General features: G+C 57.9%; 7 protein-coding genes across 7 annotated transcripts; 3 read left to right on the top strand and 4 right to left on the bottom strand.

Moving 5' to 3' along the window:
- Positions 1 to 3972: 3972 nt before the first annotated feature.
- Positions 3973 to 5177, bottom strand: SPRG_12022 (hypothetical protein; the record flags this gene model as incomplete). Its single annotated transcript, XM_012351051.1, has 2 exons — positions 3973 to 4780; positions 4836 to 5177. The coding sequence occupies 2 exons, from the start codon at positions 5175 to 5177 to the stop codon at positions 4028 to 4030; spliced, it is 1095 nt and encodes a 364-aa protein (XP_012206441.1). The 3' UTR covers positions 3973 to 4027.
- A 273-nt stretch (positions 5178 to 5450) lies between these two features.
- Positions 5451 to 5818, top strand: SPRG_12021 (hypothetical protein; the record flags this gene model as incomplete). The annotated part of the gene is made up of 2 exons (XM_012351050.1): positions 5451 to 5736; positions 5811 to 5818. 2 exons carry the CDS (start codon positions 5451 to 5453, stop codon positions 5816 to 5818), a joined length of 294 nt encoding a protein of 97 aa, XP_012206440.1.
- Positions 5819 to 6978: 1160 nt separating this feature from the next.
- On the top strand, positions 6979 to 10004 carry SPRG_12020 (hypothetical protein; the record flags this gene model as incomplete). Its single annotated transcript, XM_012351049.1, has 3 exons — positions 6979 to 7329; positions 7375 to 9922; positions 9967 to 10004. 3 exons carry the CDS (start codon positions 6979 to 6981, stop codon positions 10002 to 10004), a joined length of 2937 nt encoding a protein of 978 aa, XP_012206439.1.
- Positions 10005 to 10070: 66 nt separating this feature from the next.
- On the bottom strand, positions 10071 to 11699 carry SPRG_12019 (hypothetical protein). The gene is made up of 3 exons (XM_012351048.1): positions 10488 to 11699; positions 10315 to 10433; positions 10071 to 10247 (listed from the first exon to the last, which is right to left on the bottom strand). Exons 1-3 carry the CDS (start codon positions 11665 to 11667, stop codon positions 10122 to 10124), a joined length of 1425 nt encoding a protein of 474 aa, XP_012206438.1. The 5' UTR covers positions 11668 to 11699; the 3' UTR covers positions 10071 to 10121.
- Positions 11700 to 11905: 206 nt separating this feature from the next.
- On the bottom strand, positions 11906 to 13647 carry SPRG_12018 (hypothetical protein; the record flags this gene model as incomplete). Its single annotated transcript, XM_012351047.1, has 7 exons — positions 11906 to 12612; positions 12663 to 12741; positions 12799 to 12830; positions 12873 to 12954; positions 13006 to 13197; positions 13247 to 13307; positions 13349 to 13647. The coding sequence occupies 7 exons, from the start codon at positions 13645 to 13647 to the stop codon at positions 11906 to 11908; spliced, it is 1452 nt and encodes a 483-aa protein (XP_012206437.1).
- Positions 13648 to 13940: 293 nt separating this feature from the next.
- Positions 13941 to 16304, bottom strand: SPRG_12017 (hypothetical protein). The gene is made up of 8 exons (XM_012351046.1): positions 15920 to 16304; positions 15812 to 15875; positions 15574 to 15765; positions 15445 to 15526; positions 15367 to 15398; positions 15238 to 15319; positions 14949 to 15188; positions 13941 to 14896 (listed from the first exon to the last, which is right to left on the bottom strand). The coding sequence occupies exons 1-8, from the start codon at positions 16228 to 16230 to the stop codon at positions 14040 to 14042; spliced, it is 1860 nt and encodes a 619-aa protein (XP_012206436.1). The 5' UTR covers positions 16231 to 16304; the 3' UTR covers positions 13941 to 14039.
- A 538-nt stretch (positions 16305 to 16842) lies between these two features.
- Positions 16843 to 17925, top strand: SPRG_12016 (hypothetical protein; the record flags this gene model as incomplete). The annotated part of the gene is made up of 1 exon (XM_012351045.1): positions 16843 to 17925. One exon carries the CDS (start codon positions 16843 to 16845, stop codon positions 17923 to 17925), a length of 1083 nt encoding a protein of 360 aa, XP_012206435.1.
- Positions 17926 to 20767: the final 2842 nt, after the last annotated feature.

Below are 20767 nucleotides of genomic sequence, written 5' to 3'. Positions count from 1 at the left end.
GACGGTCGTCGCCACCTTCTTCCACTGCGTGAACGGCTGCGTCGGGAGGCCGCAGAACGCACCGTCGCCCGTCTTGACGCAGGCGTTCTTGCCGTCGAACGAGATCTCGTGGGCAAAGCCGCCGAGGTTCACCCACTCACCCGGCACGGGCGCCTTGGTGGGCGCGGCCGTCGGCGCCAGCGTCGTCGGGGCCGACGTGGGAGCCATCGTGGGGGAGCCGGTGGCCGAGCCGCAGCCGTCGTGGTCGGCGGCCGAGAGGAGTGCGCTGGCAACGAGCGTGGCGGAGAAGAGAGCAGCCTTCATCGTTGTCGAAGAAGAGGAATTGGAAAATGAGGCGAAAGATGATCACCGACAGGCCATTCTGAAGCACCTGACGACATTGAATTGCTGTTGACGGGGACAGGATTGGAGTCGTTACACACGCAATGCACATCAAGCGCGTAGAGACATACGATTGAAAGCACGCGCCACATGTCTCGGGCACGCGCCCCCACGCCGCTTGCGACCTGTCACGGGGCCGGATTGCCGCATGTCGCAACCGATGCAATGTGTCTGTGATGACTTGCAAAGCAAGTAGGACGCGCGTTGACAAACAGGCCACGGCTTCTTGTCAATCTGCACTGTCTTACCTAAAAGCACCCGAAAGAGAGCAGGACACGGCGCTGTGATCAGTGAGCCAGGACATGGAATTACTCGCATCAACCGACACGCGTCCAGCGATGCAAAATATATCTATGGATGCAACCTTGCAGACTGCAGAGGTGTTCGTGTTACTTGCCGATGCAAAAGGTAGGAACTGAGCCAATGGACTTGGGATCCGTGATGGAAACCGAACAAGGCTATACATGCTACAAAATGAGGGTCGTGCCTAATAGTATCGTCAATGTTGTTAAATGTACCGGGTCGTCTGTCATTTCCGCGGTAATCTCATGTGAGCATGGATCTCTTTTCGATTCTGCATCGGTATATGCATGTGATGCCTATTACAGTAGCGGCTTTATGAACGGCTGAGGACGCATCCACAAAACATACGAAACGTCTCAGCAGATGTTCTTTAGTGAAACAGACAGTACGTAATACAGTGTAGGACAACCGACGGACCGAACACTGTGGCCGTTAGCCTCTCACACACTCCTCTCACCTTCTCTGCGGCCATTTGTGGCGAAGAGAGTCGAAGCACTGCCCATGGCTGTGAGTTCTGTACGCCACGCAGGACACGACAACAGTGGTTGGGAGCTTCGAGTGGTCGATGGAAGGATGCGATCACGGAGCGTGTGTCATGGCGCTAGGCAAACTACCGTACCGGTACTTCTCGGCGAGCACATTGCTAGTGTATACTCTATCTCCAGCACTTGACGCTAATATATGTACTACTAGTAGTACTATGTACTATACGAGTACATATATTAGCGTCAGTGCTGGAGATAGTACTGTCAAGAATGTCGAGGATGCTGTGGAGCTGAATGAAACGGACGTCGTCAAAGGCTCTGCTACGCGTCTTCTTCGAGCCGCTGGTGGCGGTCCAGCGGTCTGGACGACTCGACGTCGCTATCCAGTGGCATGCGTGCGCCGCACTGCTTGTCCGCAACAACCAAGTCTTTCCTCCGGTTCGCCCGTGGAATGGACCTTCTAGCTCGACAGGCAAAATACATTGGTCTGGCTGTAAGAAAGATCGTCCATGCAAACACTCAGGGAAGCCTTCTACCGCAAGCGTAGACGATCAGGAGCAGACGTCTCCTGATAAACCACGGAAAGCGAATTGTCTGCCCAAGCGGCAAGTGCCCAGCTCACTTCCAACGACCAAGTGCTGGTGCCAACTCCCACGCATTCGGGCGTAGCACTACGTATGCGAAAGACTTTGAGTTAGTTTTTGTGCTAATTTGATTTCAACGCGAACACGTTTGATTGATTGAAGCGCCAAGTACTTGACCTTGGTCGTCCACTTGGCGACGGCAGGCCGCGGACAACTGCCGAGGTCGTCCATGCCGACGGCAACAAACACGCGCATCGCACCGGCCACGCTATCGATTAGCACTATGGCCACGCGGTGGAGGCGCGGGACCGGCCATACATCGTCGATGCTTGAAAGTACATAGGGCAAGGTGATAGCGCGAGGCTCTACATCGCGAACAGCGGTGGTGTGAGCAGCACCAGCGCCAGCGAGTGGAGGAGGCAGCAATATCCGTCACGAATCGGACGATGACGACGTGCTGGACGTACTAGTAGATTTACGAGCTAATCCGGAGAAAAGATCCTCATCCGAGCGACGGGAGATCGGTGGCGGTCTAGCGCTGCCAGGCCGTATATAAGTATAGATGGCGGGTACATACTGCTTCTCGCGATACGAACGGAGGGTAGGTCAATCAAACACACGGGATGTTGCTACACGGTGAGTATATCGCGGATGCGCTGAAAAACGCGCGTGTATTACGACGATTTAGCTCGCATTCGAGTGGGAAAACCTCGAGAGAGGAAAAGCCGTGCACTCGGGCAGGAAAAGAGCTATACTCACTAAAAACCTGCCCAATCACATACGTGTGTGCCATGGGTTGGGCGCGTCCAGGTCCGAGAGCATGGTGTCCATCAGGAAATTCCAAAAACTCTTCAAGACCCGGCGCGCATCATCTCGGGGTCGGTGTATCAGCGTCCACGGGTTGGGCTGCCGTCCGCGTGTCCAGGCCTGAGGGCGTGGGGTATATGTGGATACTCCAGGGACTCTCAGACCCGGCGCGCATCGTCTCGGGTTCGGCGCTGCTCAATATTTTTATCAAAAGGGACCGTCATATTTTATATGCTATGGCGATATTGCAATACAACCACACAGTTCTAGAAACACATTTAAATCCCTTTTCTTTTTCCAGCGGTAAATAATTTTGAGTACAGCTGCGTCGAACCTGACGACAGACCGCACAACCCGATCCAAAAGAGCCTACTAGTACCCTGGAGCCTACCTATGATAGGGATGGCCTCTCTCAAAGTCGACCGTTGATGTACCAAGTATTTGGCCGGTCGCTTTGAAGGACCCCTCACTACACCTGTGTACCGTAGTTACATGTCGGATTGAATCGCATCAATCCCGTCTGTGAGAGGCAACTTCCACACACGTCCCCATCCTTGGATCGGCAACGACGAAGCCGGTACCAGGTCATATGGTACATGACCTGGTACCGACGAGCGTTGTCGAGTAGCCTTTGCTCCCGATCACGATTTCGAATTCGAGCCGATCAAAAAGCATACTAGTAGCAGGTCCACTGAAAATCCCAGCAATGTCCGCAGACGTTGCTTACCGAGGCGGCGGCGCATCAACCGACGCGTCCAAAACTGCATGTGCCGCGTTCGTCGTGTGAGGAGCTCATTGCTTTGGGGAGCGCCGCTCTGTGCCCGCAGCAGTTGAAGGACGCCAAGCCACCGGACAATCGTGGGCTGCTTGCGCATCTTGGTTCATCACAACGGCTGCCAGTTGACAGCTCTTCCGTCAACTGGCTCGACCTCGACGCTTCCATGGTCGTCTTCTTCGATGCTGCTCATCAACTCGGGTCCTGCAACGTCATCGCTTGCCGACGAACGACTGGCGATGCGTCGCACTGTGATGCGATATTGCCAAAATCACCATGATGCTTTTAATACGATGTGCTGCCACATTGCACAACATGGTCCTCGACGGACGACGGTGACAACGGCAACAACGACGCTCGTGGCCCGCCAACGCTGGCGCACCCGGCTGGCCCATTTGGACGCCTCCAGAGCGTCTTACCCACCTCACTGTAGGGTTCTCACTATCGACGTAAGCACAACAACATGACCTTACATGTGTACAAGCCCTTGGTCGTGTGCATATTTTCCACTTGCGTTGGACGTCGTTCTTTTTAAGGTCTCTCGTGCCATTTCCACTCACTCTTTCCGCCTGAATTGAAGAAAAAACCCGCCAACACGTTGGGTCCGACGACAACATTATACTCTATATGTACTGTTTGGTCTTGAAATGTCCTGGCGGTTGCTACGAATGTAGTCCATGACCTCCTCTTTACTAAAGCCCATCTTGTGCATGAGAGCTGCTTCCTGCATCATCTCGGCATGACGCAGAGACCGTGTTTTTTCGATCGCATCGGACTTTTTCATCTCGAGCTCCGACTTCTTCATCTCGAGCTCGAGCTTTCTTCTCGAGATCGACTTGATCCTTGGTCATCTTGGCCGCGAGCTCTCTCTTGTCCTTGGCCTTCTTGTACTCGAGCTCGGCCGAGCGGCTCTCAAACATGCGCTCGATGGCGCCTTTCGTCACAGCGGACATATCTTGAAAACCGTATGCCATACCTTCGGCGATACATTTCGGTGTCTTGCGGGCGCTGTCCAACTTGATCTTCTTGGCGGGCGGCTTGGAGGCTGAGTCTGGTGCCCGGGTCGTATGGGTCGAATCTGACGGCTTCTCGCGCCCCTTCTCGGACGAGTTGGACGAAGGCGTCCTCGCACACGACGCAAGGACCGATCGCGGTGGCGAGCCCTCGTCCCTTGGAGGCGGCTGCGGGCGAGGGCTGGCTGCGTCTTCGTCGCCGCGCGGCTCTTCTGCCGGCTCTTTGCCCACCGCGTCGCCTCCATCGGACTCGTTGTGTTCGGTGTCATCGTCGTCGTCGTCGTCGTCGTCATCGGCAAAACGCGATAGAGATGCCATCGTTACCGGGGTCTCGTCTTCGTTCGAGGAGCAGAGCACTGGGCGCGCGGGTGGGCGAGAGCCAAGAACACCCTTGATTTCGTTGTAGTGGGGGCATAATTTAAGTACGTCGCCCTAGCGAGCGCGACGTTTTGAGGCTTGCTGACCACGTAGTACAAGAGGGACGTACAAGAATGGTTTCGTCTTCGTCGATGCCGCTGCCGTACTTGTCGAGCACATTTCCGTACTTGGTCTCCAACTCTTCAATTTTGGCCTTGACCGACTTGTCGCTTCGGTGGAGGCCGTGCTTTACAAGGTCGAAGGAGATCTCGCCTGCAATCCCGATCTTGTTCGTGCCGGCCTTCGCCTTGCTGCCGCGTCTCCATCGCGCATAGTTGGGAAAGCCGGCGTCGGCGTCGACCGTGAGCCAGTCGATGAGGAGGGCAACGGAGGACTTGCCACAGCGACACGTTGCTTCAGCGCAGACGTCCTTGTGCCAATGTAGCATCTTGGTTTTGGCGCCTTCCTCCATTTGAAAATGACTCGATGATGTAATCATCCAAGGCCAGCTCCGGCCACGGAAATCTCGGTCGGGACGGATGGCCCAGCGCGACTGAACTGGTCCCGCTACAAAGAATAGACCAATCAGATCGCGTCAATTTTCGCGGCCGGCGCCGGCGTTGACCGGGTTTTGAACTTTGAAACCCCCTAAATTGCATTTTCAAGCGTTACATCCGGATAGAACGGCGGGTTCAACTTGGTGATGTTGGGCATGAGCCAGTAGACTTGTGCTGCGCCGATCTCAATGGACCACGCTGGCGTCCTCGTCCGCATCGCCCAGTGCTCGGAGTCGACCAAGGACGTTCTTTCGCTGCTCGAAGCGCAGCCACGGGATGCACTTGACGTGCCGCTGGCTACGCTCCGAACGCGCGTTAGAACGCCTGGCGCCGTGGAGGACAGCCACTGGCTGCAGGTTTGCATCGAAGCCATCGATGGCCGGTACACATCGACGGTGCTTGCTGCGCTGCCGGTTGTCTTTGGCTCCATCTCGATCGACCATCTTGGCCGGCTCAATAATGACGTCCTGCGCAGTGCGATCCCGAGGCGAATGCGACCATCCATTTTGCAACCCAGTAGAGCCACAAGATCAAGTCCATTAACTTAGCAGGCTAACGCCTTGCCCACTCGGCTAAGCTGACTTTCGGATACAACGTCCATGTGCGTCTCCTCGCAACTGCACCACACCAGCCACGGCGTCCTGTGTCGGATTCCCATGCCTTGCAACGGCCTCAACCGTAGTCTCGTCGACGAGCTCAGTGGAATGCGGGGCGCTGCCATCGCCGGCGCAGCCCAGTACGTCACGCGCATGGACCTCACCGCAGCGGTCGACGATGTGTTTGCAAGCGAGGGCTGGCTACCAATCCTCACAGCGTGGCTCGCCTCAGGCCGGGCGCTGTACTTGGGACTCTGCTACTTGCGACCTCTTAAAAGGACACTTTGCGGCCAAAACGCCAACTGGCGAGCATGCATCAAGTCCATCTGCTCGATTGAAGATCCAACGTAGTCAAAGCAGGAAGTGCCAGCGCCACCGAGGTAGACATGCCTCGACGCATGCACCACGGCGAGCAACTGCATTGTATTCCTCTCTCTCAGAGTGTCGTTGGCCCGGACGCTCTCGCGTGGCAGTGTCTGATGACCGCCATGGCGTGGCCGGTCACTTCATGACAAGAAGGCCACACGTACTCCTTGTGTCACTTGATTCCTGATGAAGGTGTACGAGGAAGTATGCCATCGCTCTACCTCGGCGCGGACAAGCGGAGCTGCGGCGATGCGCCTTGGCCTCGTCTCGAGCTCGTCCCACGTCGCTTGCACGAGCTTCTACTCGCGGGTCTGCGCAATGATGTCGACAAAAGAAGTGCTGACGTCCTTCGTCGTGCCAGGCGGCAGGCTTGCATGTACGTAGGCGTGTGCGCACGGCGAGCCTCTGCCAAGCAGGCCATGGTCGACGTGGTTGTCGCGAGCAGCGCCATGCAGAGGCCAAAGCGACCGTCGAGGCCACGATGGCGTCGTCCTCCCGAGCTCGTCCATGGACGCAGCTATAGCACCATGGGCCCATGGACGCTCCTTGCGCGGATGATGGCACCGTGGCCTGCGATGGACGCGGCCGTGGTCATGGCGCAGCTTCTCGGCGTCATCTCGACGCCCCAGGATTCTATTCTAGAATCGGATTTCGTATTTTTATGTAGCTTCTTAAATTATTACACTTGGTTTTTGTATGCCGTAGGGCAAAATGCAGGTCAGTGTCGAAATTGCGTGGTAAAGCAGAGGTCGAAATGGCTGCCCCGATCGACGAGGGGCTCTACAGCCGGCAGCTCTACGTCATGGGCCACGAGGCGCAGGCGCGCATGGGCGAGTCCAACGTCCTCCTCCTCAACCTCGATGGGCTCGGCGTCGAGATCGCCAAGAACATCGTGCTCGCCGGCGTCAAGTCGGTGACCGTCGCCGACGACGCGCCATCGACCTATATGGACCTCTCGGCGCAGTTCTACCTTACCGAAGACGATGTCAAGAACCAGGTCGGCCGCGCCGAGGCCAGCTGGCGCAAGCTCGCCGAGCTCAACCCGTACGTGCCCGTGCACCACCATGTCGGTGCCATTGACGAAGCCTTCCTCGAGCAGTTCCGCGTACGTCGCACGGTCCATGCTGCATGTGGTCTCACGCTGCGGTAGGTTGTCGTGCTCTGCAATGCTTCGCGCGCCTACGCGACGCAGATCAACCAGATCTGCCACAAGCACAGCATTGCATTCATTGCGACCGAGGCGCGCGGGGTGTTTGGGTCGGTCTTTTGCGACTTTGGCGACGCGTTTGTCGTGTCGGACAAGGACGGCGAGCAGCCGATCACGTGCATGGTCGCGTCCGTCTCGCCGTTGACCGAGTCGAAGCTCCTCGTCACGGTTACCGACGACGCGCGCCACCAGATGGAGACGGGCGACCATGTGACGTTCCGCGAGATCCAAGGCGTGGGCCACCTCAACGGATGCGCGCCATTGCCGATCACGGTCACAGGCCCGTACACGTTTACGATCGACAACGTTTCCGGGGCGACGGCGTCCGGAGCGTTTGGCTACGTCACGCAGGTCAAGCAGCCGGTCACGCTCACGTTTGCGCCCATGGACGTGGCCACCGAGACGCCGGGCGAGTTTCTCATGAGCGACTTTGCCAAGATCGGCCGGTCCGAGGTGCTCCACGTGGCGTTCCAGGCGCTCGACCAGTTTGCCGCGACCAACGGCGCGCTGCCGACGTCGGGTGACAGCGACATGGCTGCGCAAGTGCTCGCGCTCGCCAAAAACATCAAGTCGATCGAAATCGAGTGGACCGAGGCGAGCGAAGAGGTCGTCAAGTCGCTGGCGCGGTCGGCGCGCGGCGTCGTGGCGCCCATGACCGCGCTCCTCGGCGGTATCGTCGGGCAAGAAGCGCTGAAAGCGTGCTCGGGCAAGTTTACGCCGATCCACCAGTGGTTCTACTTTGACGCGATGGAGTGTCTTCCGACGTCGCCGTTGACAGTCGAGGAGTGCGCGCCGCGCGACTCGCGCTACGACGGCCAGATTGCAGTGTTTGGCCAATCGATCCAGAGCATGCTCGAGGGCCTGAGTCTCTTTCTGGTCGGCGCCGGTGCGATCGGCTGCGAGATGCTCAAGAACTGGGCGCTCATGGGTCTCGGGACGTCGTCGGGCGGCGGCATCCATCTCACCGACATGGATCTGATTGAAAAGTCGAATCTGAATCGCCAGTTTCTATTTCGAAGCACGGACGTGGGCTCGGCCAAGTCGACGACGGCGGCCAAGGCCATCCGCAGCATCAACCCAAACGTCCGTGTCTCGGCGCATGTCGCGCGCGTCGGCGACGAGACCGAAGCGCTCTTTGACGATGCGTTTTACGAGCAGCTCTCGGGCGTCTGCACGGCCCTCGACAACGTCCAGGCGCGACTGTACATGGACGCGCGCTGCCTCTTTTACGGGCTGCCGATGCTCGAGTCGGGCACGCTGGGCACGAAGGGCAACACGCAGGTCGTTGTCCCGCACGTGACGGAGAACTATGGCGCGTCGCGCGACCCGCCGGAGAAGAGCATTCCGATCTGCACGCTCAAGAACTTTCCGAACGCGATCGAGCACACGCTGCAGTGGGCGCGCGATTGGTTTGAAGGCACGTTCTTCCAGTCGCCGAGCGATGTCAATGCGTACGTGTCGACCCCCGACTTTGTCGCCAAGCTCCACGCGCAGAACGCGAGCGCCGAGACGTTTGAGCGCCTCGCCGCGTCGCTCTCGGAAGCCCCCAAATCGTACGACGACTGTGTTGCGTATGCGCGGCTTCAGTTTGAAGAGCTCTTTTCGAATTCGCTCAAGCAGCTGCTGCACAACTTCCCGCTCGACCAAGTGACGACGACCGGGACGCCGTTTTGGTCGGGCCCGAAGCGCGCGCCGACGCCGATTGCATTTTCGCCGTCGGACCCGTTGCACGGCGAGTTTATTGCGTCGGTCGCGGCGGCCCGCGCCCAAGTGTATGGCCTTCCGGTGACGGGCGACTGGGCGTCGATCCTCCAGAACGTGCACGTCCCTGCGTTCGTGCCTCGGGACGGCGTCAAGATTGCGGCCAACGACGAAGAGATGAAGACGAACCATGACGGCGGCGGCAACGTGGCGCTGCCACCGCCATGCGCGGTGACGCTACACCCGATCGAGTTTGATAAGGACGACGACGCGCACATGCGTGTGATCGTGGCCACGTCCAACCTCCGCGCGCGCGCGTACAAGATCCAGGAGGCCGACTTGCACCAGTCGCGCTTCATCGCGGGCAAGATCATCCCGGCGATTGCGACGACGACGGCGCTCGTGACGGGCCTCGTGTGCCTCGAGCTCATCAAGGTCTTCCTCAAGAAGCCGCTCGAGGCGTACAAGAATGGCTTTGTGAACCTCGCGCTGCCGCTGTTTGCATTCTCCGAGCCGATCGCGCCCAAGGTGACGACCACGATGCTCTTGGAGAAAGAGTACAAGTGGACCGCGTGGGACCGGCTCGAGATGGCGCAGGGCGACATGACGCTCAAGGCGCTCCTGGCGTACTTTGAAGAGACGTACGGCGCCGAAGTGTCGATGCTCTCGTTTGGAGTCACGATCCTCTACGCCATGTACTCGGCCAAGTCGCGCTCGAAGGAGCGCATGGCGATGCCGATCTCGGAGCTCGTGACGTCGATCACCAAGCACGCACTGCCGCTCACCAAAAGTACCTCATCCTCGAGGTGTGTGCGACGGACCTCGACGGCGAAGACCTCGAGCTGCCGTACATTCGGTACAAATTCCGCTAAGTTGCGAACACGACGACGGAATGATGCACTGTGTATGTGCTGTTTTGTGGACAAGAAGACACTTTTTGGAGAGGCAAATCGTTTGGGGTGGGGCAAATAAGACGGACTCGAACGTAGTTAGTTGTTGGCGCCCGTGCTGTCGACGTAGAAGAGCGGCATGTCGGCGTCCGGCGCCGCGAGCGTCTCGGCATCGACCGCATCGTCCGCACTTGCTTCGACCACCGACGACTGGCTCTGGACTTTCTAATCAATTATAACAAAAAAGAGTATGAGACATGACAGTTATCGTGGTGGCGGACAAGATGCGCACCTCGAGGAGCTCGAGAATGTCGTCGTCGGTCCACTTGGTCGAGAGCAAGTCGACGGAAATCGGCTTCTCGGTCGCCAAGACGGCTTGGACCTGCGCCCGCAACGCGTCGGAGAGTGCGCCTACGATGGCATTTGATTCGCACCATGTTCGGTCACAAAAGACACGAGACGTACTGAGCGCCACAAGCTGCAGCCAGTCGAGGAGCTTGAAGGGCACGGGGAGGCTCGTGAGCTGCGTGATCAGGCTCGAGAGCTCGTGGCACTGGCCGAGGCGCGCGGTCTTGAGGTACGCGCGCGCCTTGCGGAGGCACGCAACGTGCGTCAAGAAGACCTGGCGGCCCATGCCCACATCGAAGCTCATCGTGCGCAGCGCCTGGAGCACGAGGCGGGTGAGCGGCGCGTCCTTGGCGGCGACAGCCGACGCCGGCCGCGGCAGCGACAGCGCCATGAGCACCACGTCGACGAGCCAACCTTTCGCCTCGAGATACGCGACCGCAAGCACATCGCTGACAAACGCTTCGGGCGTCGTCGTCGTCGGCGCCGGCGTGCTGTCGTCGTCGTCGTCCGAATCGTCCGAGTCGACGGCCGCCGACGGCGCGGGAAAGAAGAGGACGAGGATCAGCGTGACCGCATAGAGCTGCGCGAGCGCATGGGTCTCGGTGGCCGACGATGACGCCTCGGTCGTCGGCGCCGGCGTGTAGAACGCGACGACCGACGGCGTCGACGGCGTCGGCAGCGGCCGGTGGAAGCCCACGAGCCGCAGCGTGTCGAGCAGCAGCGACTGGAGGCGGTCGCTGGCTTCAAACCCAGTAGTGCGCGTCGCCATGCGCTCGAGATACGCGTGCAGAAGGGGCAGGAGCTTGGCGACGTAGAGCGCAACGGCGTGGCCCGGCTCCTGGAGCGACGGCAAGGCGGACACGAGGCCGTTCGTCGCGAGCTCGTGCGCCAGCGCCGTGCAGATCTGCTCGACCGCGTCGACGAGCTCGGTCGGCGACGCGGTCGATGCGTCGAGAGTCGTTGGCACGCTGTAGTTGAAGAAGACTTCGGCGGGCGTCACGGGCATCTCGACGAGCTTGGTCGCGTGCGTGGCCTGCAGAAGCAGGTCGTACTCTTGCTCGGCGAGGCAGCGGTCCGAGGCCGGCGCGGCGGCGGTCGCCGTCACGGTCTGTTGGAAGAGCGCGACGTAGTGCTCCATGTCGCGCTGGAGGAGGCCTTTCAGGCCCGAGCTGGGCAGCGACGCGACCGCCGTCTCGAGCTTCTCGCGCAGCTCGGCCTGCGAGAAGGGCAGGTGGGGCAGCTCATTGAGCTTGGCGCTCAGCAGGCGCACGAACTTCTCGGCCTTGGTCGTCGACATGATCTTGTGACCTCTGGCACACACGACTGAGGTTGCTACCATTGGTCGTCAGCAATCCGGATAGACCATGTGCGGATTGGTCCATGGATGGTATCCGGATTGGAACGCGCCAATGATACCGCAGTAGGATCGGATCCAACCAGCCACAACGGCGCAACCCATGGCGCCGACCACGCAGCGCAGCAGCGAGCTCTAGCAGTGACTCTATGGCGACAACGTGTTTGTAGAGTCGATTTCGCTACGAGTCCAAGACGTAGTGGGGCGCCTGCTTAATATCTTCGTGGTGGGTCCGTCGCCGCTCGCGCTCGGCCCGCGCGTGGCTGCGGCGTGCCCTATGCGCTTCGGCCGAGTCGCGTCTTGAGGCGGCGCGGTGCATAAGTGCGTCTTTTAACGGCGGAATCGCCTCGGGTTGGCGGTCCGTCAGTGTGCTCCGGCGCGGGGACTTGGCAGCGTTCAAGGGTGCGCAGCGGCCGGCAATGTCGAGCTGGGGCGTCGCCGCACTCGTACTGATCGCACCCAGTGCTGTCGACGGACGCTCGATGGCCGCTGACGCGCCGACCGTCTCTTGCGTGCCCGGGCTGTTGGCGGCGCGCGACTGAGGCTCGACGTACAAACTGTCGTTCGCGTTGCGCGCACGCGTTGGCGGCGACGACGCGGGTCGGGACGGGCTACGCGCTGGCGCATTTGGGGTATTGGTGCCGCCGGGCGGTGTAGGCGCGCGCAAGCTGTTGCTGCTGAGCGACGACCGCCCCGTTCGTTGCGCCACTTGGATGGCACCCAACGTTGTTTTCCGCCGGTGGACCGCTGCGTGCTTGGAGGTTACGAGACGGCTTTGGCTCTCGATCTTGGCGGGTACGCGCAATGCGTCCATCGCATCCAAATACCAGTGCACAGAGGCCGTCGACACGCGCTTGACGGCGAGGGCCACGTCGCGGAAGCGGACGTCTACGCAACGTCGCCGGGTTAGCGTCGCTGATGCCGCCATGGGAGCGCACGGCGGAGTTTGCGGAGGTGAATTCGACCGTGCTCGACGTGCGAGACGCCGTCCAGTATCGCGTACAAGAGGCGGACGTACTAAGACAGCATGTGAGTCCCGAGTGACAGACAACTTTTCCATCATGTCGTTTTTACATCGTTGGCATCGAGCGAGTCGCACCACAAATCTATGCAACTGGAGTGACAAAGACATGAGAACGAAAGCGTACCGATGAGCTCAAAGAGAGAGAGGTGGAAGAGCTCGTAGTCGAGCGAACTGCTGTCGTTGTTCGTATCCCGCAACCAGTCGTCCTAGCAAGTAATTAGTCATCCGAATGAGACGAGGGTCTATAATCGACTTACTTGAATTTTGGCTTTCGAGTCTCGAATGTCAAACCGCTCGATCAAATACTTGTGGATGCGAAGGTAGAGGCGCTGGTAGCTCTCGATGTCCATGGTGTCTTTAGTTGACGGCACGACCGCGGCCCAAAACTGACGAGTGAGCCGCAGCAGCGTCGGGTCGTAGCGAATGCCCAAGCGGCGCGCCACGTTCTCCTGTCCGCGTTTCTGAGTATGTGCGGCTTCATCTCGCACAAAGTGTTACGTTCGTGTAGTAGGCCTCGTTGCCTTGGCGGTCGTACGGCTCCGTCGCATCGCCCAGTTTGCTACCTCGCACATCGTTGTCTCTTCAGAGATTGCACCGTACCCGTCGCGAACGAGGTGCTCGATGACGCGCCGCAGTGTGTTGGTGTGCCCCAGCAGACGTGGCACGGTCGGGGCCGCGTCTTTGCGACCACTCGGGCTGAGCGACGAGGATGATGCCTGACGATGGACACTGGCCAACGCCTGGCGAATGTCAAAGTTGGACGGCGACCGAAGACTCTGGACGCCTGCCTTGGCGCCAACGACCGTGTCGACAAGCGACGGCGTCTCATCGAGGGTAGCAAATACGTCTTCGAGCGATTGGAGCTGCTTGAGTTTCGGGCGGCGGCTCAGGACGGCCATGACGTTGCCGGATGTGACCGCTTTTTTCCAAGAGGCATGCGTTTTAACGCTCAGAAATAGACAATTTTGACAACTTTCTTGGGTCATTCCATGCGTTGAGTACACGAGGAACTAGCGTCGTTGCCACAAGGGTCCATGGGGTCGCTCGGTGCATTCAAGGTACAAGTCGGGTGTCGACACTCGAGGCGGCGACAACGTGGTGTTTCCACTAGTTAGACCCACCAACATGTACTAACTGTAAATACATATAGTTTCAGGCACGTCACGCTTCCCAACAAGTTTAAAAATCATTTTGGCGATGTGGAAACGACTATTAGCAGCGACGTCTTTGCTTGTTTGTGGAGAAATCCAAATCATATTCGCACCCTTCGTCGAATGCAAGAACAACGAATTTAACTAGTGGTCCAGCTCTCGCGCCACACGCTCGTCTTCGTGGGGTGGCGACGTGTGAAAGTAGTCGTACAGCGGCGCGTCATCGTGCGTCTTTTTGAGCTCGTGCAAGGCGCGGGCCTGGCTGCGCTTGACCCAGCGGTGCTCGATCGGGTACGTGGAGGGAGAAAACAAAATCGCTCCTTTGAGCGGCGACGACGTGCACTCGGGCAGCCGCTCCACGTTTGTTTTTCTTCGTACTGCCACGTGGCGACGCCGCGTGGCGCATCCGCACTCGTCGTCTTCACGCAGTGACCTTCGACGTCCATCTCGATGGTTTCGGGCAGTCGCGGCGTCGAGAGTCCGAGGCGAAATGCTGGCCGTGTTCGCATTGGCGAGTGCGGGCGCGGCAGCGGCGGATTTTCCACGTCAAACTCAAAGTTGATGGGTGGTATCGCGTGGCCATTGATGTCGACGTATACGATGCTGCTGTTGTAGCCCTGTGGAGGCGTCCATGGCGTACTGCGCTTGAGTGGGGACGATTTGGGACGCGGTCGGTCTGGCTTCGGGGGGCTCGGCACCATTTGCTGTCGGTCACCGCCAGCGTCAAGCGTCGCTTTGGATGGACTCGGTGATGCAGTCGTGGAACCACTGCTTTTAGGTGGACTTGCTGGTCGCGATGGGCTGGTCTTTGGTCGACTCGTTGGCTTGGAAGGGCTACTTCTCGTTGGACTAGGTGTCTTGGACGAGCTGGACGCTGTTGTCGTTGTTGTCGTTGGTAGACGCGTCGTTGTTTCATCGGACGACTCGGAGACTGGAGGTGACGGGACTTGCGCGTGAAGAGACGTCAAACTCGTTTGCGTCGCTGCATTGACGAGCCCTACAAGATGTAACGTTATGTCTTCTTGTCCAATGCAGGAAGAAATCGCTACCGAGGCGGGTCGGTGATAACTGCGCTGTTGTTTTTGCGGTTGTGGGTACGTGATTCGACGTCGGTGGCTTGGTGGGCGACTTGGACGGCCGTCGGGGGGCACTGGGGGGTGGATTTTTTTCGGGCTTGATTTTCTTCAGAAACGGTGCCTCTTCAGCAATCGGTTTGATCGGCGACGTGGATTTGGCTCGCGCCGACGGCGCTGAGAGCGGCCGAGCTTTTGAATCGAGTGCACGAATGTCTAAACAAAACACCTCGTGCGTTCTCAAGTACGATGTGTGTACTCGGACCTCGAAGGGATTTGAGAAAGGCGCTGTCTTCCTTGTTCAGGCGCGTGATACCATCGAGAAGCGACGCCAATAGATTGATGTACTATCGCAAATGCATCACGACAACATCAAGCGACAAGGACAAGTTACATCTTGGACCTTGACCGAGTTGCACCAAATATCTAGTAGCCACATACAGTGCCACGGGCCTCGGAATATGCGCGCTACCGATGGTTTCAAACAACGCCGCGTGGAAGAGCTCGTAGCTCAAGCCTCGACAATTGCCGTTCGTGTCGCGTCGCCAGTCGTCCTAGAATGGAAACTATCGGACATGGAAAAAAAGTACACAAAAATCACCTCGAGGTTGATGGCACCGGCTTCGACGCGGTAGATCTTGGCAAGCACTTTGTGGATCCGGAGAAAAATTTGCTCGTAGCGGTGAAAGTCCATAGTCTCGACCATCGACGGCACCACGGTCGCCCAAAACAGCTTACTGAGCCGAATGAGCTCCGGGTGTCCGCGCAGCTGCAGACGCCGAGTGACGTTTTTCTAGACAAATGTGAGGATTCTGTGAGAAACCACGCCGCCATCCTACCCGCGTGTAGAACGCCAAGTTGCCTTGCTGCGTGTACAGCGCCTTGTTGGTGGTGACAATGGCCCTGTGTACCGATAAGTACAAAGACCGGCGCATCGGATCACGTACCCTTGCGCGACCAGCTCCTGGAGCACTTGACGAAAGTTGCGGACGTGGTCCGTGAGCTTGGGGACGACGGAGGGCGTGATGACGGGTGTTGGTGCCGGCTCTGCCTTCTTGATGTCGGCGACGGTGCCGCTGGATGCTACTGCCGCAACGGGCTCCGAGTCGCTGAACGAGTCGCGGTGTTGGCGCTGGAGCATTTGACCGACGCTCACGTGCTGCTGTCGTTCGGCCAGCGCTTTTGGCGGGGACGAAGAGAGGCCCGTCGCATGGACCGTCACCTCGGCCGGGTCAGCGTCCTTGCCCAAGAGCGTCATGCGAGCTCCGATTAAAATAGGATTGCTTGCCGTTTATTTTAAATCTCTATTGTTGGCCTGTAGGTCGCAGACGATCAGCTACCATGCCTCCCTCCCTGAGCCTTGCTCTAATACGTACCATCACCTCGACAAGTGATGCCTGCCACACAAAACGAATCGACCATTGACGGCGTCATTCGGTGGTGAATGTCTCGTACCGGGGTAGCCAACGTTATCAACTTCCAGAATATACGATTGCCCTTGATTTTTGAATCCATTCAGGATCAAACGTCAATACTGTACCAAAAACCACCAAAAACAACGTCCCGAGCAGAACATAAATCTGCCGACTGCTTCGCGAGCATGAAACAAGACATATGTCAAGTCAGAGGACGTGTCTACCTTCACAACGGCGCACGAGGGAACACGTGACTCTTTTTGTGTCCACATTTTGAACCGATGTCCATTGCGATATCAGCTTGTGGGAGTGGAACCCAGCGTATGACAACCAGGTTTTATGGCCATCTTGAATCCACCTCTCGCGTGGACAGAGCATTTGTATTGGATTACGTGGTTGAAGGAGAGAAACGACGTCCACGCGGTCATTTCAGTTGTCAATTGCCTTTGCCGAGCATGCTTCTCCTCTCGTGGCAGCTCCGCGTCTTTCTTGGCGCCACCAGCCTCGTGCTGCTCTACGATCTCATCGTCCTGATCGCGCTCGGGTCCTCGTACATGTTACCGTACCTTCCGGGCGCCGTGTCGCTCTCGTGCGCTGGCGCCAGCCTCGTCGTTTGTTTCCTCTCTCTTGTGTACGTCTTTCGCGCGTCCAAGCTGGCGACGCTCATGCCGCTCATATGGCTGAGCTTGCTGCACGTCGCGCTCCTCACGGCCATCGCTGTCACTGCCTTTATGTGCGCGCATGACGTCGAGCCACTTCTCCAGCGCGCTACCAGCGACCGTGCCTTCCTGAAGGTCATGATGTTCGACGGAGCCTACCCATCATTCACATATGTCTGGTATGAACCGGATGATTTCAAGTGCCCATCAACGGCCGACAAGGACATGGCACTCAAGCAGCGCTTTTACGAAGCGTACTGCGCCAAGCGCGGTCATGTCTACTGCGACAGCTTCCCGATGCGCGCCGTCCTTCGGTTCGGGCTCATCAACGCGACGTCCGGTACTACTGTGCGGCTTACAAGCGCCTCGGTCAACTCAACCTTCTTTGACGTCCCGATGACCAACTCGACAACGCTGACCAACTTTTGCGACCAAGTGGCGCCAAGTGTCTTGACGGCCGAGCCGACGTTGAGCGCGCTCTGCGACGGCTGCCAACGGATGCACGAGACGTCTGCGTTTGGCGACTGGATCGATGACAACTGCGAATCGATCTCGTGGATCGATACTTTTTCGACCTTCTGCATTTCGTACCGCAGCCCGAAGGTCTACCCGGAGCTGAGCCCCGCGTGCCGCTACGCCATGATGAAGCCACGACATAGCTCGACGTTCGCGGATGTGTGCTACAACGGATCATTTAGCGCCAAGGTTCAACGCGATGCAAATGCACTAGCGGCCTCAGCGGTCGCGCTGGGCGTGATGAGCCTCGTCGTCGCGATTGTGCTTGGTCGACTCCAAGGCTCGCGGGATACGGTGGACGAAGAAGACGCACTGATGTTTGAAGCCATGACGCAACCATCACCAGCGACGACCATCGAGTAGCTTTTGATACGTATTTATGAATGGTTTTGGCGCTGTCGTAAAAGTTAGGCAATGCAACCCAATGAGTACCACCGACTTGTATCTTGCTTTGGCTATGATTGCAAATGCTAAAGTGAGCGTCAGCGAGTCGAGCCATTCACGACGAAGGGGCAAGAAGTGGCCTGCAGTCAACTCCATTCAAATACCCCTGTTACTCGACGTAGAACGCTCCGGGATGGCTTCATCATTGCCCAAGAGCGTCATGCAGCCACCTCCAGATTTTATGGTGGGCGCTAAAAAACGCTAGTACCGGTACGTAGGTGGCAGACGATCGACCACAATGCATTCATCACTGCGCATCGCGCTAATATAGTATACCATCCCCTCGGCAAGTCGTGCGGAACCCTACAACGCCGGGTGCCTCATTATCGGACTAACGCAGTCATGGCGGTAATGAGAAAGTGAGGCTCTACTTGGTGGTACACCGGTGTCTACCAACGAAAAGAAGTCGACCACTTGTCTTGACTACGGTCTCGGAGCAAAGGAGCAAAAGCAAAGCGTCATCAAGGTACCGTACCGGTAACCGGATGGTTTTATTATATCCGGATACGGCGTCTTGATTTTTGAATCCATTCAGGATCACACGGTACGTTTTGACAACGTACCGAGCAGAGCATAATTTGGCATAAATCTGCCGACGCTGTCGCGTGCCATTGAACAACAACACTCGGGTGGTCTATGACAGAATAGGACCCGTGTAAGTCAAAGGGCGCTACCTTCTCCGCGGTGCACGAGGAAACACAGGACTCTTTTCTTGTGTCCACATTTGGAGCCGATGTCCATCGCGATATCAGCATGTGGGAGTGGAACCCAGCGTATGACAACCACGGTTTATGCAGGGGGGCCGCTTGAGCCGAGCGGTATGATTCCTGCTTCTGCCTCCCGAGGTCGCCGGTTCGATTCCCGACGCGCCGATTTTTCTATCCGGACTCCCCCCCCATCCGGACACGAATGTCACTGAAGACGGTCACCATAATAAGGCCACGCTCGGCAAGTGCCACAAGGAACACACGGAAGAAGCAAAGAAACAGCATATGCCGGAAAATCGTGCCTACCGGATATTAGGTCGGAGGTAGGACGACCCTAGATATAGGACCCTTAATCCGTAAAATAACGAGAGGACTCATTTCAACAACAACAACCACGGTTTATGCCCATCTTGAATCCACCTCTCGCGTGGACAGAGCGGATGACGTGGGATGTCGTCAACATGTCGCGCGTGGATGACACTCTAAATGGACAGTTGTCAATTGCCTCTGTCGAGCATGCTTCTGCTCTCGTGGCAGCTCCGCGTCTTTCTTGGCGCCACCAGCCTCGTGCTGCTCTACAATCTCATCGTCCTGATCGCGCTCGGGTCCTCTTCGTACATGTTACCGTACCTTTCGGGCGCCGTGTTGCTCTCGTGCGCTGGCGCCAGCCTCGTCGTTTGTATCCTCTCTCTTGTGTACGTCTTTCGCGCGTCCAAGCTGGCGACGCTGACACCGCTCATATGGCTGAGCTTGCTCCACGTCGCGCTCCTCACGGCCATCGCTATCGCTGCCTTTATGTGCGCGCATGATCCAGATATCGTCACGAAGCTTACGCTGGACGAAGAGAGCTTCCTGCAAAGGGGCAACTACCGCGGCGCTTACCCACCGTACAACCTTTATTGGCAGCCGCCAAGGAATGTCGACTGTTCATCAACGGACAACGATGCTGCACTCCGGCAGCGCTTTGACGAAGCGTACTGCGCCAAGCGCGGTCACGTCTACTGCGACAGCTTCCCGATGCGTGCGGTCGTCCGGTTCGGGGTCATCAACGCGACGTACAGCACTAGCAGCCTGCTTCAAAGCGCCGCGAGAAACGCAACCTTTTTTGACGTCCCAATGACCAACTCGACGACGCTGACCAACTTTTGCGACCAAGTGGCACCAAGTGTCTTGACGGCCGATCCGACGTTGAGCGCGCTCTGCGACGGCTGCCAACGGATGCACGAGCCGTCGGCATTTAGCGACTGGATCGACGACAACTGCGTACGCAATATGTGGGTCGATATTTTTTCGACCTTCTGCATTTCGTACAGCAGCCCGAAGGTCTACCCGGAGCTGAGCCCCGCGTGCCGCTATGCCACGATGAAGCCGGAATTCGGGACGACGTTCGCGGACGTATGCTACCACACGACGTTTCCCGCCAAGATCCAACGCGATGCAAATGCACTCGCAGCGTCGGCAGTCGCGCTGGGGGCGATGAGCCTCGTCCTTGCCTGTGTGCTCTCCTGTCTCCAGAGCTCCCGAGACGCGTACGACGATGAAGACATAATTATGTTTGAAGCTATGAATGACGCAGAACGTGCCGCTCATACGAATCGTCGAGATGTTGAGCAATAAAGATAGATAAGTTTACTACGTCCTAGTTGCAGTGGGGCGTCTTGTAGCACTGTTGATCGGGCTTCTTGGCTCCACCAACCTGACACTAAACACTGCCAGATTCCTTGCGAGCACCACCAAACCAAGTACTTCCCGTACTGCGTGAAGGTCGACGCCGACGCGTTGCAGCAAAGACCCGAGTTCAGCCACGTCGCTCTCGCACCTCGGAGGCGGGGCTGATTCATTCTCAAACGCATCCAGTCATCACCCCGACGGCTCGGTCCATGGTACTTTAACGTGTCGAAATCCACGTAAAAACGCGTTTTTGTCACCACGAGTCACACATTGCCACGTCACGCCAGCGTGAACTCCCACTCTCTTGCGCCTCCACCAATCGCAGCAAGTTGACGTGGTGAAGCACCTCGCAATGGCAAGAAGCATCCGAGTGCCTCTGCAGC

Source organism: Saprolegnia parasitica (genome assembly GCF_000151545.1).
Source record: "Saprolegnia parasitica CBS 223.65 unplaced genomic scaffold supercont2.73, whole genome shotgun sequence".
In the NCBI taxonomy this organism is placed as follows: Eukaryota; Oomycota; class Saprolegniomycetes; order Saprolegniales; family Saprolegniaceae; genus Saprolegnia; species Saprolegnia parasitica.
The sequence above is the reverse complement of the archived record's forward strand: the minus strand, read 5'-3'. Positions and strand labels throughout refer to the sequence as shown.